At 45.4% G+C, this 14,865-nt stretch overlaps 1 protein-coding gene across 1 annotated transcript in view; it reads right to left on the reverse strand.

Moving 5' to 3' along the window:
- The window catches only part of Cpd (carboxypeptidase D), a 64,416-nt gene extending 49,818 nt beyond the window's left edge, over positions 1-14,598 (reverse strand). Inside the window, exons 1-2 of the mRNA XM_051158000.1 lie at positions 13,829-14,598; positions 7,495-7,742 (exon numbers count right to left, since the gene is read on the reverse strand). Coding sequence (XP_051013957.1) covers positions 7,495-7,742; positions 13,829-14,583 — 1,003 coding nt within the window. The 5' untranslated portion in view covers positions 14,584-14,598. The remainder of the gene's footprint in view (positions 1-7,494; positions 7,743-13,828) is intronic.
- Between the last annotated feature and the right edge of the window lie 267 nt (positions 14,599-14,865).

Below are 14,865 nucleotides of genomic sequence, written 5' to 3' on the forward strand. Positions count from 1 at the left end.
ACTCCACGTGTGAACAGCACGAGTCTGGTGACTAGAGTTCTGATAATTTCCTATCTCAGGACTCATTCAAATTATAGCGAAAACAACCCAAGATAAATTGTAACTCAGTCTTCACTATAAATGACTGAGGTATAGAAACAAGCCAGAACAGAAGAAAGAGAAAGTTATATGCAAATCTTAAGCTGTTTTGTTCTCATTAGAGAAAAAATTGAAAGTAGTTTGGTTCTGTGGCAGCTGTCAGCAATCATAAACAGAGAGCTGTTTCAAGCTGGAGGCCATTGCCCACTACTGGCTTATAAGATATGTTAGTGGGTGTAGAAACACTTAAGACAAATGACATAGAGCAGACTGGAAGAAACAGCACCACAAAGTTAGTATCAGCTTTTTGCAGTGATGGGAGAGAGGACAAAGGGCCTGCCATGTGCTACATTAAGTGCTCTTGCCCCACAGTTAAGTATTGTCTCATGGAGTTTTTTTTTTTTTTTTTTTTTTAAGTTTTTAACACATATACACATAGATGAAATGCATATAAGCAACCAAAGGGGGACTGATGGATACTCAGTGGCGATCAGTGCATGTTGCTCTTTGTAGAGGACCCAGTTTGGTTCTGAGCACCCGTGCCAGCAACTCACACCCACCAGGACCCCAGCTTTAGGGGATCAGACAGGGGATCAGACTCCGGCCTCCAGACAGTAGTACTCATGTGCAGAGACAAATAGGCATCCATATAAAGGTATATTATAGGATACTAGTGAAATTAAAACAAAACATTAAGACCTACCATAAGGCAAACTTATTTTTCTCAAGGTAGGAGTAAATGTAGGAAAAATCTTTTAATTAATTTTGAGTCCAAAGTTCAGGTGTCTAATGCTTGCAACTATGTACCCATTTTTTTTTTCAGTTAACAAGAATTCGTTTATTCAACAATTTGCAAGAAGATGCACTATTTGCCTTCTATATACTAGACATGATTCTAAGTCATGGAAACAGAAAACCAAATAAAACTGAAGTCCTGTCCTGATGAAGTGGAAACTCGCGCAGAGATGAGCAGTCACAGTACCTGATACGAAGCTAAGTGCTTGAGAGAGTTCTCAGTGGAAGCTCCTAGCCTATGAAGCTGGTCATAGAGTCTTATCTTTACACACAGGGATCGAGGGTGAAAGAACTCACTAACATGTCCAGGGTCAACTAACTTCTCACACACACGCACACACAGACTTGAGACTCAGACCGGACTGTCAGATCCCAAGGCTTTGATCTTAACCTCTATGCCTCTGTCTACGGGAAAATAAAATCTAGCCATGCCCTGCCCTAGACTGTTTCTAAAACGTATGAAGATCTCTGACTTTGAAAATTGTTCCAATTACTGGCTTAGGTTTCTTGCCTTTCCTAAACTATATACATGTAGAGAGGGAAATTCTTTCTTGCATGTATGTGTGTGTACATTTGTGTAACTGTGTGTGCGTGTGTGTGTGTGTGTGTGTGTGTGTGTGTTGTTGTGGTTGTACGTATACATGAGGCCCAAAGAACAACCTCTAATTCATCCTCAAGAGCATGGTCCACCTTTGAGGAAGGTCTCTCACGGGTCTGGAGCTCACCAGTTAAGCTAGAATGGCTGGCCAGCAAGCCCCAAGGACCCTCTGGTCTCTGCCTTCCCAGTGTTGGGATAAGCCAGAGACCATTACACCTGGCATTTTCACATAAACCTCAGGTGCTCACGCTATCTCCCCAGTCTTTAAAGACAGAAACTCTTTAAAGGGTAACCTAAACTACAGTGCAGTTTCATTAAATATGATTTGGAATATACATATTAAACCTTCAGCTAATTTTTATGTCTTAAAAACTGTCAAGAAGGCCAGGCATGGTGACCCACGCCTGTAATCCCAGCACTTGGGGAGGCAGAGGCAGGCGGATCTCTGTGAGTTCAAGGCCAGCTTGGTCTATAAAGTGAGTCCTGGACAGCCATGGCTACACAGAGAAACCCTGTCTTGAAAAAACAAAACCAACCAACCCAAACAAAAACAAAAACAAAAAACAAAAAAAACCTGTCAAGATGGCTACTCAAGTGGCTGAGATAGGAGGATCAAGTTTGATGGCAGCTTGGGGGAACTTAGTGAGACCGTGTTTCAGAATAAACTTTAGAGGCTGGAGAGATGACTCCGTAGTTAGAAGCACAAGTTCAGTTCCCAGAACCCACACCGCAGCCTACAACTGTCCGCAACTCCAGCTCCAGGGATCCAGTCCACTCTTTGGCCTCCTCAGGCACCAGCAGTGCATATGGTGCACATACATACATTCAAGCAAACACTCAAAACACATGAAATAAAAATAAATCTTTAAAAAATGTAAACTTTAAAGGAGAGCTGGGGATGTCAGTGGCAGAATGCTGCTAGCACGCACAAAATCCTGGGTTCAGTCTCTAGTACTGTCTCAAAAACATCAAAAACCATGCTGTTTAAAATCGTCCTCCTGGCTAGGCTCGTGTAATCACAGGCCTACCTGGACCGCCAGTCCCAGATGGATCCTGTGGATTTGAAAGGCACGTTGAGAGAAGCAAGGACTACCCATGGGCAGCTCGACATGTTAGTCAGCCTTGGCAAGGAAGGTAAAGGTGGCAGCAGCCAGATCACCCCCTCCCACAGCCCTTATCTGCTCTCTGATCCTTATAAGCAGGAACTGTGTCTGCTCTGCTCTGACTGTGTCCCTATTGCGGAATATGGGACGTGGCAGGTAGTCAGGACCATTTTTCTAAGTGAATAGTTATGCGGCATAAGTTATTTCATCTTTGAGTCCTTGGATGTCTATAAAGCAAAAAGAATAAAACTAGATCAATTTGTCACTTTCAGCTCTAAGACAATTATGCGTCTTTGAGCAGGAATTCATAAATATATCACACAGAGTGTTAGTGAAGCCATTCCAGGGCATCGGCTTTGAAAATATGCCCAGTCACAGGCTTTACAGCATCCTCCTGTGGTCCTGCAGGAGATAAGCACCATGGTTTTGCCCTGACCGAGCTGCTGGAGCCAGCACGGCTTTCTCTTTAGGAAGCAGTTGCTGCGGCAGGAAGAGAAGCTGGCTACTGTAGAAACAGCACAGTGCATCTGACTGGTGCGCAAACAAGACTGAAGTTCATGCTCCAGGAACAATGAACAATGGCAGCAACAAAGCTTAGCTCCTCAGATGTGGGAAGAAACAGAAACACTCAGCATCTGATTTAATGAAATACTCTGTAACTATGTAGCAAGGTACATTCTTTTCCCTGAAAACAGGATGATTACTGTTCAAACAGTGTGTTTTAGTATATTCTTCAATTGCCAATTAGGAATTATTTTTTAACCTTTAAAGGAATTTTTTAACTAAAAAAAATAAAATAAAATAAGGTAAATTATCAGTTATCCCATTAGCTTAAATAATAGCTCTAATTTGTAAGATAACATAACCAACTCACAACACTACTGGTTCACAAAATTAGATTTTAATAAATATTTACTAAAGACTGAAATGTAAGGATTGCACAGTAAAGTATGCTTCCTTATCAAAAGTTTCAGTGGTTTTCAAATCATGTCCAACTTTAACCAGGGAAAAGGTTAGATACTAGATATTTCAACCTTTTGTGGATATCTGTTAAACAGGAAATATGAATAGAAACTACATGGGGGTCAGGAAATTCTAGAAGGTATTCAGTCCTCAAACTAGAGCTCATTTCTAGTATGTGCAGCTAGACATTAAAAAAAAAAAAAAAAAAAAAAAAAAAAATCAAAGTGATTAGCCAGGCATGACAGCACCTTTGGTCCCAGCACTTGGGAGGCAGAGGTAGGTGGATCTCTTTCAGCTTGAGGCCAGCCTGGTTTACATACTGAGTTCAAGGGCAGCCAGAGCTACACAGTGAGACCCTGTCTCAAAAGTAAACAAAGGCTTAAATACAGGCGAATTAGCAGATATGTCACAAGACGTTCTATAATGGGACTGTAGCATTTCACTATAGGCTCTAATGACATTTGGATAGGTACTTTTTTAAGTTTGTTTTTTTTAAGGCAGTCTAGCTGTGTAGTTCAGGCTGTCCTCAGACTTGTGATCCTGCTGCCTTAGTCTCCTGAGTGCTGGGATTACATGTGTGCCACTATGCCCAGCTTCTTTCTGCACACTGTTTGTGTGAGGATGATGTGTGCCCTCATTATGTGTGTAGCGAGGGCGTACACACCCATGTACAGGCATGAGGAGGCCAGAGGAGGATGTCAGGCATCTTCCTCTCCAGGGCTCCACAGTGGATCCATCACTGAACCTGAAGGCCCCCTTTTCAGTTACATTTCTCTTTCAATGCTCTTTCCTGGATCCACTTCTGTATATTCTTAACCAGTCTAAATTTTGTGCTTTATTATTCTGAAATTTTTAAGATAACAGCTACTTTCATGACTTTTTGTTTGTTTGTTTGTTTTGATTTTTGAGACAGGGTTTCTCTATGTTAGCCCTGGCTGTCCTGGAACTCTCTTTGTAGACCAGGCTGGCCTCAAACTCACGAGATCTTCTTGCCTCTGCCTCCCGAGTACTGGGGTTCCAGGCGGGCACTACCACGCCCAGCTACTTTCATGACTTTTAATTAATTACTTACATTTGATAAGCATGGCTATTTTGCCTGCATGTGTGTCTGCACATACTTGAATACCTGCTGCACTTGGGAGGCCAGAAGGCTATAGATTCCCTGGGACTGGAGTTACAGACAGCTGTGAGCTGTCATGGGGGGACTAGGAATCCAAGCTCTGCAAGAGCAGCAGGCACTCTTACACGTGTGCCATCTCTCTGGCCCCGCTTTCATGACTTCTAAAAGAAAGGCAAACAAATGAGGTGTGTGTGGTGCACATCCATGTAGGCACATGTATTTGTACATGGGACATGCATACAGGTGCATATGTTTGTAGGTGTGCAAGCATATGTGTGCGGAGACCAGAGGTTGACATCAGGTGTCCTCTTTAACTGCCCAGTTTATTTACTGGGGCAGGGTCTCTTACTAAACCCAATTTAGCAAGCCTCGCTAGCCAAAGGGACCCCCTTCTCTGTGTCCAGAGCTCTGAGATTACAGATGGGCCACAGTGTCCATCTAGGCTTTTGTGGGCTCTGGAGATTTGCCCACAAGCATTGTAGCCACCCAGCCATCTACCCAGACCTTAATAATTCTATAAAAATAGTATTCTAGAGCCGGGCGTGGTGGCACACGCCTTTAATCCCAGCACTCGGGAGGCAGAGGCAGGTGGATCGCTGTGAGTTCGAGGCCAGCCTGGTCTACAAAGTGAGTCCAGGATGGCCAAGGGTACACAGAGAGACCCTGTCTCGAAAAAAACCAAAAAAAAAAAAAAAGTATTCTATGAAAAATTGGAACCTTTATATATTATGACATGACCTCTATGGAAAATAGTTTGCTATCCTCTGAAGAGCCAAATGCAGAACTAACACTTGGCCCAGCAATTGCACTCCTGTCCATGCATCTGAGAACAAGGACTCAGACACATCACTCCCAACAGTGAGGCAGAAATGCCTCAGTGCCATCAATGGAGAACGAGCAGACACAATCTCTTACACACCTGTGCACACACGTATGCATTTTATATGGAGCGAGTACGAGCGCCATCTAACTGCACAAAGGAACGCTGTTCTGGTACATGCTGCAGAATGCGTGACCCCTGAGAACACTATGCTAAGTGAAGCGCACCAGATGCATAAAATGCACAAATATTTTATGACTTCACGTGAAACATCTAGAACAGGCAAATTCCCAAAGATAGAAAACAGATGAGTGGTTTCCTGCAACTAGAGAAAGGAGAGTCATGGGGATTGTCAGCGAGCCGTTGCTGAGTGGCTGAGGTGATGGGAGTGTGTTGAGGATGGACAGTGAAGGCTGATAACCCTGTGGTTGCTGCTACTGTCACTGGAGCCTCATACTGCAAAACTGGCCAGGCAGCATGCTGTAAGTTTGCGATCTCAGCACCTAGGACATTTGGGGCAGGATGATAAGAAGGAGTGCGAGGCCAGTCTGAGCCACATGAGACTCCAAACCAACAACAACAAAGGCTGGAGTGGCCGAGTCAATGTGGTAAAGAACTTTCCTAGGTTGACTGGACCTCTGGAGTTTGATTCCCAGCATGATAAAAATTTAACAAAAACAGGCACCCACATGTGTGGGCATGCAAAAAAAAAATCAAGATGGCAAATTTTCTGCTAAATACATACATACATACATTCAGACAGACAGACAGACACAGCTATGTATATAACTATATTAAAAAGCAAGCCAGAATTCCATGATCAGTCCACAGATTAAAATATAACAGCAAATATATGCCTTTATGTAAACAATAAGATCGGGTGGTCACAACAACTTAAGACACAGCTGCTAGGCTCTCCGTCCCCTGACAAGTGATATAGTCTGTACAATGATCTTACTGGGAAACTGGAGTTGAATTATAATATGGGACGTGACAAACGTAAAAACTGGAATGTTCTATAAGACAACAACTTGAGTTTTTTTTTTCATTACAATTACATTTGTGTGGGTGGGCAGGTAGGTAGGTAGGTAGGTACACACATGCAACGGTGCATCTGTGGAGGTCGGGGGTGACTTTCAGGAGTTGGTTCTCTCTTTCCACCATTGTGGGTCCTAAGGACCTAGTTCAGGGTGTCAGGCTTGGCTGTAGGTGCCTCTACCCACTGGGCCATCTTGCTGGCCCCAGCCTGGACTTTTCACAAGATCAAATGCAATGGCTGAGTCTTGACCAGATCCTGGATTTGAAGAAGAGGGAGCCACAGAGGATGGTTTGGGGCCAACTAGGGAAACTACAGGCAGCATGTGGATCACAGCACCGACTTCCTGCTGGCTCCTCAGCCATGGTAATGGTGCGTGACAGAAGACCATCTATGCTTGGTAGAACAAGTGCTGAGCAAACTGTTTTTGGAGGATCTGGCGAAAGATTGTGCAGGGGCATGTGTAGGTGGGGAGGCAAAGCATGTGGAATAAGAGAAGAGTGGATGAATTTCAATGAAGGATATGTGCATGTTTCTGTGGTCGTCTTTCAGTTTTACTGTACTTTTAGAAACCTCAAAAATACAAAGATTAACATTTTGAAAATTGGAACTCTACCATTTCCTCTTACGTTCAGAATACACATAAGAAAGCTAAGTCACCCGAGGGGAAACACAGTGGTCCCAGGGCTTTGCATACCTTCCACAGAATACACATAAGAAAGCCAAGTCACCAGAGGGGAGACACAGTGGTCCCAGGGCTTTGCCTACCTTCCACAGAATACACATAAGAAAGCCAAGTCACCAGAGGGGAGACACAGTGGTCCCAGGGCTTTGCGTACCTTCCACAGAATACACATAAGAAAGCCAAGTCACCAGAGGGGAGACACAGTGGTCCCAGGGCTTTGCCTACCTTCCACAGAATACACATAAGAAAGCCAAGTCACCCGAGGGGAGACACAGTGGTCCCAGGGCTTTGCGTACCTTCCACATCATACCAGTGTGCCCCGTTTGTGATCCCATCTTTGAAAGTCTCGTCTTCATCTCCTGGGCAATGGGGTTCACCAGTTTTCATTATGGGGTGGTTAGAAGCATAAGCTCTTGCCAGGTATCTAAAGACTTCATCGTCGGAGGTTTTGCTATAGGTTCCAGTGGCCTTATGCTCAGGCGAATCATCGAAAGGGTAGCTTGCTACCACTGAGCCGCCGTGCAGGTTTCCAGACAGCACAAACCTTTGAAAACACAATCAAATTACACATCACTTTAAAAGACACAGAAAATACCAAGCATTTAAAAACTCCACAGGACCTTTCTTAAATGAACTCATTTTTTTCTTTCTTCCTTCATCTTTTTTTTTTTTTTTTTTTTTTTTGAGACAGGGTTTCTCTGTGCCCTGGACTCGCTTTGTAGACCAGGCTGGCCTCGAACTCACAGCAATCTGCCTGTCTCTTCCTCCGAGTGCTGGAATTAAAGGCGTGCGCCACCACGCCTGGCTCCTCTTTATCCTTTTTTATTTATGTACTCAGTCAGTCAAGTCAGTCGGTCCTGAGGATGAGCCCAGAGTCTGGGCACACGCTAGGCACGTGGTTACAACGGACTCTATGAAGTGATGACCTATCCATAAATGAAATGCCTATCTTGGGGCTGGCAAGATAGCTCAGTGTATACCTGCCACCAAGCCTAGTGCCCGTCATCTAATCCCTAGGATCCACAATAGTGGAAGGTGAGAACTGAGTCCTGTAAGTTATCTTCCGACCTCCACACGCACATGTGGCATGTGTACTCCCCTATACACATAAATAAATAGAAAAAGTTACTTAAAATTTCAGAACTAAAGCTATAGTGTCATGGCTGAGTACTTGCTTACCATGCATAAGCCCTGGGTTTGATCTCTAACAACCAATAAGCAAGACGTAAAAACGGGGCTGCTTTTGCATTTCCAGTTAACCACAGTGTTTTACAGAGTTTTCCATCGTTGAACATGTTACTGAATAATACAGCACTAACATACAGGGTTAGGAAATGCCCTATGCGAGGAGTTTCAAATTCATTGATTAGATTGACCTACAGGAACTTGCCAGAATTCAAACCCTGCCCCCCCACCTACAGAAGTGACGATTTCATATAGCATAATGTCAAGCTCATGTTTCATAACAAAAGTTGCTAATCAGTACTTGTTGAACACAACAGCTAAGTTAATAACATTATGTTCTGTATACTTACTGCCCAAAGAAAATGTTTAGGTTAAAGCATCTCATTTAAAACACAATTTCACAAAATCCTTATACCAAATTATATTTTCAAAGTTGAAAAGATTCAGGGAAAAACAACCTGATACAATGAGCTTCTTCCAGAGAAAAACAATACAGTATACCAGAGCCATCCTCTGCTACAGCACACCAGGGCCATCCTCTGCTACAGCGCACCAGGGCCATCCTCTGCTACAGCGCACCAGGGCCATCCTCTGCTACAGTGCACCAGGGCCATCCTCTGCTACAGCGCACCAGGGCCATCCTCTGCTACAGCGCACCAGGGCCATCCTCTGCTACACCCACGGAGGCTTCTGACTGGGCCACTGACTAGGAGACTGATCTGGACAAGGCTGCTTCTACTTAATATATGTGTGTGTGTGTATGTGTGTATGTGTGTGTGTGTGTATGTGTGTGTGTGTGTGTGTGTGTGTGTGTGTGTGTGTGTGTGTGTGTGTTTCCACTTGGGGCAGGGATCAGTTCTAGGGATCAAATAAGCCATGCTCATGTCAACCACACGCTACACTGAGCTACAGCCCCAGCCTCATTTCTACTTCTAAGTGAACCACTAATGTGGCTCAATTTATAGACATAGAAAAATCGCAAGAGCTCCTTTTGAGGAGGAAACTAAAAGTAAAGGCATAGACATCCTATTTGCGCATCTTCCCCTTAGGTAACAGCTCAGACCATTACTACATACAGATTAAGTATTTTCTCTTTGCATTCTAACTAGAATTTTCCTGAGCCTCCTTACTTGTAGTTGAAATAAACTGATGTTTAGAGATTCTAAACATTTCTTTCTATATGTTTGAAATAAAACCCAAACTATCATACGGGTAACCTGAAAGACTACTTTAGGCGTGACCAGTGCCATCTCTGAGGCAAGCAAACAATGACAGTTACTTATAACAGAAGAAAGAACTTAGCTAATGATGGTAAAGGCAGTTGACGACAAAGGAGATGAGTTTAAAATGAATACAATTTTCATTAGTGCCCTTCCAGACCCCAGAGAACGCCATTTGGGGAAGTGGTGTTAGCACAAGCTTTAGAGCTGGACAAATGTCGCCCAGGGCTGCTGTTCAGCAGGAATGTGATCAGAAGTCATTGCCTCCAAATCCCCATTTCTCTCTCATCTATCAAATGGGAATATTCTATCTACCTCTCAGGAATGTGCTAGCTTCTCAGCACACGGCCATTTCTTTGGAGCCGTCTAACATCCGGGTCAGATTTCCATTCGGTTTCTGACTTCCCCTGCCACTCTCTGAGTGACAAATCAACACAGAGCAACAATGAAGGTGGCACACTACTTTTCTAATTCTACCTAGCTATTTGCTTCCTGGTTGTATTTTTTAAACAACTCAAGTATTTTTTTTTTTTCCTTCATTGACTTTGGGAAAACTATAAAAAGGCTCTTCTGGTTCAGACACTTCATTTAGCAGCAAACATTTTTAACATATTAACTATGAGGTGAATACTATTGTAGGCACAAAGAATACATATGAGCAACAACAAAAAAGCCCTGAGGATTCCGTGTAAGTGGGGTATGCTATTTTATATATTGTTAAGCTAAAACTCTACTAAACAGATTATTTTGTTCAACGTTTCTTACAACATTTCTCAGAAATATCATAAAGAGGACTTGACATCTTAATTACTTTTGTGACCAGAATATATTAGTAATCTATGCTTTTAAGATACAATGTCACTCTTCTGGGGACAATTTCAAAACAAAGCAGTACTTGTCACAGTAGGTGTAAAGACTACTCTTTAGGATCTTTGTCAAAGCAGCTTTGTGTATCAATTTCAATCCTATTTGAAAGATATTTTAAGATTCCCATTCAAATCCTTAAGTGTTTCTCATGCTTGACTTCAGTATCATAAGATTTAAAGAAGATGCTAAATACATCATATTAAAATAAGAGTCTTTATGTATTAAAAAAAAAAAAAAACTCTAACATTATTTTCTTCCCATAGCCGTAAAAATAGCCTCTTTGTGAGGCTTTGATATCTGAATAACAATAAAGACTCACAAAACTATACCTCAATATACAACAATACTAAAAAATAATTTGTATCCACCTCAACATGATGACACTCTTTACAAGTACACCCAAGGGTTGGGGTGTAGCTCAGTGGTAGAATATTTTCCAGGCCCTGGGATTCAACCTTCACCAACCAGAGAAATAAGTCTTAGAGTTTTACATATTCAAAATAACAGCAAATTTTTCTTTCTTTTTCCCCTGCCCCTCATCTTTCAGTGCTGGAGGTGGAACTCAAGGCCTCACACAGGTGAGGGAGGCACTCCACTACTGAACTATAAATCCCAGCATTAAAAGGGGATGGCTCATGCCTATAATCCAAACACTTGGGAGGCAGAGGGCAGGCAGGTGTCTGGGTTCCAGGCCAGCCTGGTCTACAGAGTGAGTTCTAGGACAGCCAGGGCTACAAAGAGAAAACCTGTCTTGAAAACAAACAACAACAAAAATTTAATATAGCTGGTAAAAAGGATATCAGGAAGTCATTGAAACAATTTATTCCTCAAAACACATTTAAAAGTGTAGTTTGCGAGCTGGGCGTGGTGGCACACGCCTTTAATCCCAGTACTCGGGAGGCAGAGGCAGGCGGATCGCTGTGAGTTCGAGGCCAGCCTGGTCTACAAAGTGAGTCCAGGATGGCCAAGGCTACACAGAGAAACCCTGTCTCGAAAAACAAAACAAAACAAAACAAAAAAAAAACCAAAACAACAACAACAACAACAAAAAAGTGTAGTTTGCTCATATAGACTAATGGCTGTGTTTTTCTTTTTAATACCCCTCTGGTCTCTCAATCTCTAATTGTGTGTTTGTACTTTTAATTTTATTTATATATCAGCATGGTCTGTTAATCATTAAAGGATATGCATTTTGGGTTAATTTTATAAATGACTTTTCCTTTTTGGTTAGAGTAATGTCTGAAGACAACAACAACACAAATTTGGGGTTGATTAGGCTAATCAAACCACTGCCCCATGCAATACCTACTGATCCAGGAGCTTTCACAAACCTCACACGCTCCTATTAGTGAAGCCACAGATCCTGACATAACTCGTGGCCACCAAATGATACAACTACCACTTTGGAAGAGTTAAACGGAGACTGAATTTCTGGCTTGAGACTTTCAGGATAGCCTCAAAGTGACCTACACCAAAGGGAATCCTTCATGTTGGCCAGAATGACCAAAGACAAAAAAAAAAAAAAAAAAAAAAAAAAAAATCCTGCAATGTGGTATATTTTCTTTAAAAAAAAAAAAAAAAAAGCCTTAGCTGGCAATGACAAGCAGAGGCAGGAGCATCTCTCTGAGTTTGAGGCTAACCTGGTCTACATGGTGAATTTCAGGCCAGCCACGGCTACCCAGCAAGATCCTGTCTCAAAACAACAACAAACATAAAATAAAATAAAGAGCCCTGCTCGCCACAGTACCTGAAGGTAAGTGTTATGTCAAAATCAAATTTATGCAGATGTGCAGGGATCTGACATGGTGTGGAAGGGAAAGCCATCCTAGAACATTTCAACAAATTAAGCATCTACGAGGGACCTTCTGAACGTTAAAGTTAAAGGTGGGTGATAAAAAAAACGTTTGGAGCCATCGCAAGGTCCACAGATTTCCCAGGCCTCATAACACATGACTGACATCCCACAGAGGAGATGATTTCAGGAGGACAGGACGCAGCTCAGTTGGTGCAGCACTTGCTAACAGGCATGGAGCCCTGGGCCGACCGCAGGCATGGCGTACACCAAGGGTGGGGTACATGCCTGTGTTCCCAGCTACCGCAGGAGCAGGAAGCTCCCGTCACACCTGGCTACACAGCCAGCCCGTGGCTAGCCTGGGCTACATAAGAAATGATTCCAAGTCTCACAGACAAACTTCTTTTGCTCATTTTTACATTGCTTTATCTGCCTTCATCAAAAAGCCTTCAAATGCAGATACAAAGATGGTAACTACTGCCTCATAAAGCTACAAAAATGGGCATGTGCTGGCAAAGCTGTGCTTGTGAAAGGAAAGAGGTCCACAGATTCCATCTGGAGTTAAGTACCATCTGCCTTTATACCCCCTTTCTCTTACTACTGGTATCTGAAGACTCACAGCACAGTCCACAAGAGATGGTCCTTAAGATTTTGGCTCACGCACAGTTTGCCAGGGGGAACAGTTTTCTGTAAAGTTTTAACTGAATAAACACCTCGTTTAATATTTATAATCTGCTCTCGCTACACACTAGTTTCCGAAGGCCCTCACACTTCTACGTCTCACGTCTTAAAAATCCCGCACAATGCTTAAATGTTATCCACGTAAATGCTTAGCTGGGCTCCCCAGTGAGAAGGCGCACAGCTGGCATCGGAAACCAAGCGGTTCTGACCCGTGGGGGTTCCCCTTATTCCAAACTCCCCTAAACACAATCAGAACTAAAGCAGGAGAATCGGTTTCTACCCACTATCAGAGGAAGTGACTGGGGGCGCGACGGGGTCATTTGCTATTTCTGAGCTATATTCTGTCTTCCTGGCTGTGGAGCACTGAGTAACCACGCTTCGATTTCCCCCCCGGGTCTAGTTAACCGGTCTGCCCCTCAATTTCCCCCGTATGCAAAACAAGAGTATGAGTGTTGTCTAGAGGATATGAGTGGCGTCTAGGTCGCCCGGTTGTGGTCAACATCAAGTGATAAAACGCAGTCACAGAAAGTGCTTGCCACAGTGCTTCTAGTGATGACATTGACAGCTTAGCTACGTAATGAAGGTCCACACTTAGGAACCCTTAACATCTTACCCACTGCTCCCGTACGTTGGTCCTTCAAAAATAGGGACAGGATGTCAGAAAGAAGTTTTCCCCTCTGGCTACGCACGGCACAAACGACAGCCCCGGGCAGGCTTCTCTATTAGCAGTTCCAGTTACGGGGTGTCCCTCTCCACACCGACTACCACCCCTCCCCCTTTGGCTGGCAAGCTTTGCCTGAGCGCCTACTGGGTGTCAGAAAATAAGCCTCCTGCCCTTGAAAGGCTCCTCGCGTGGGTGCGAGCGCAGAGTCAGGCAACACTCACTTGTTCCTGCGGATCCAGTCGATGAGGGCGCGCACCTCCGGCACCTCGTCCAGGGAAGGCGGCTCGCCGGTGCTGAACTGGTCAGGGAAACTGCGGTTGAGATCGCGGCCTCGGCTGTTGTCTCGGCCGCTGGTCCCGGGCGGGCCGCTGTCGCCGAGGCCGCAGTCGCCCTCGCGGGCGCGCTCGAAGCCATCGGGGTTCAGGCTGGGCAGCAAATACACGTCGGTGGTGTTGAGCAGGCGGACGAGGCGCGGGTCCCCGCGGCGGTAGCCCGACGCCAGCTCACGGGCCAAGTAGACCAGCACCTGGCGCGACACCGTCTCGTCGCCGTGCATGTTGCCCACCAGCTTTACCTGCGGCCGGCCGGGCAGCAGCGGCCCCGCGGCGTCCAGCCCCGCGGCGGCGGCGGCGGTGGGCGGCGGCCCCAGGCCGGCCGTCAGGCGCAGCACCCACAGCGGCCGGCCCTCCACCGAGCTGCCGATGCTGAACAGACGAGCCAGGCCGGGCGGCCCCGCGGCCGCCGCCGCCTCCAGCGCCTCGCCCAGCGCCGCTTCGTGGTAGTAGTGGTCAAACTGGCCCTCGGCCGCCTCCGAGCCCGCGACGGTCGTCGTGGTCGCCTCAGCCTTCTTGATGTGCGCCGCCTGGGCCGAGCTCTTCAGCAGCAGCAGCAGCAGCAGCAGCGGTGGCAGCAGCGGCGGCAGCAGCCGCAGGCGTCCCAGCCGCCAGGGCTGCCGCTCATCCCGGCCGCTCGCCATCTTCCAGCAGAGCCGCTAATGCCGCTCCACTCCTGCGGCTCCGCACTCCGGGCGGTGGCAGCCCGCCGGATCCCCTCCGCGCCTAGCAACCCCATCCCGCCCTCGAGCCTCAGCCAATCGTGGCCCGGAATGCCCGGGCGTCACGCGAAGGGGCAGGGTCTTCCTTAAAGCGGACGATTCCCTCCGGGCGTGCCTTCTCCACTCCACCAGTTCCTAGAGACTTTAGTCACGTTCCCTTCCTTCACTAAAGGTTCCTCTCTCTGTCCTCCCTGCCTCCCTATT

This window comes from Acomys russatus, chromosome 16 (genome assembly GCF_903995435.1).
Source record: "Acomys russatus chromosome 16, mAcoRus1.1, whole genome shotgun sequence".
NCBI lineage: Eukaryota > Metazoa > Chordata > Mammalia > Rodentia > Muridae > Acomys > Acomys russatus.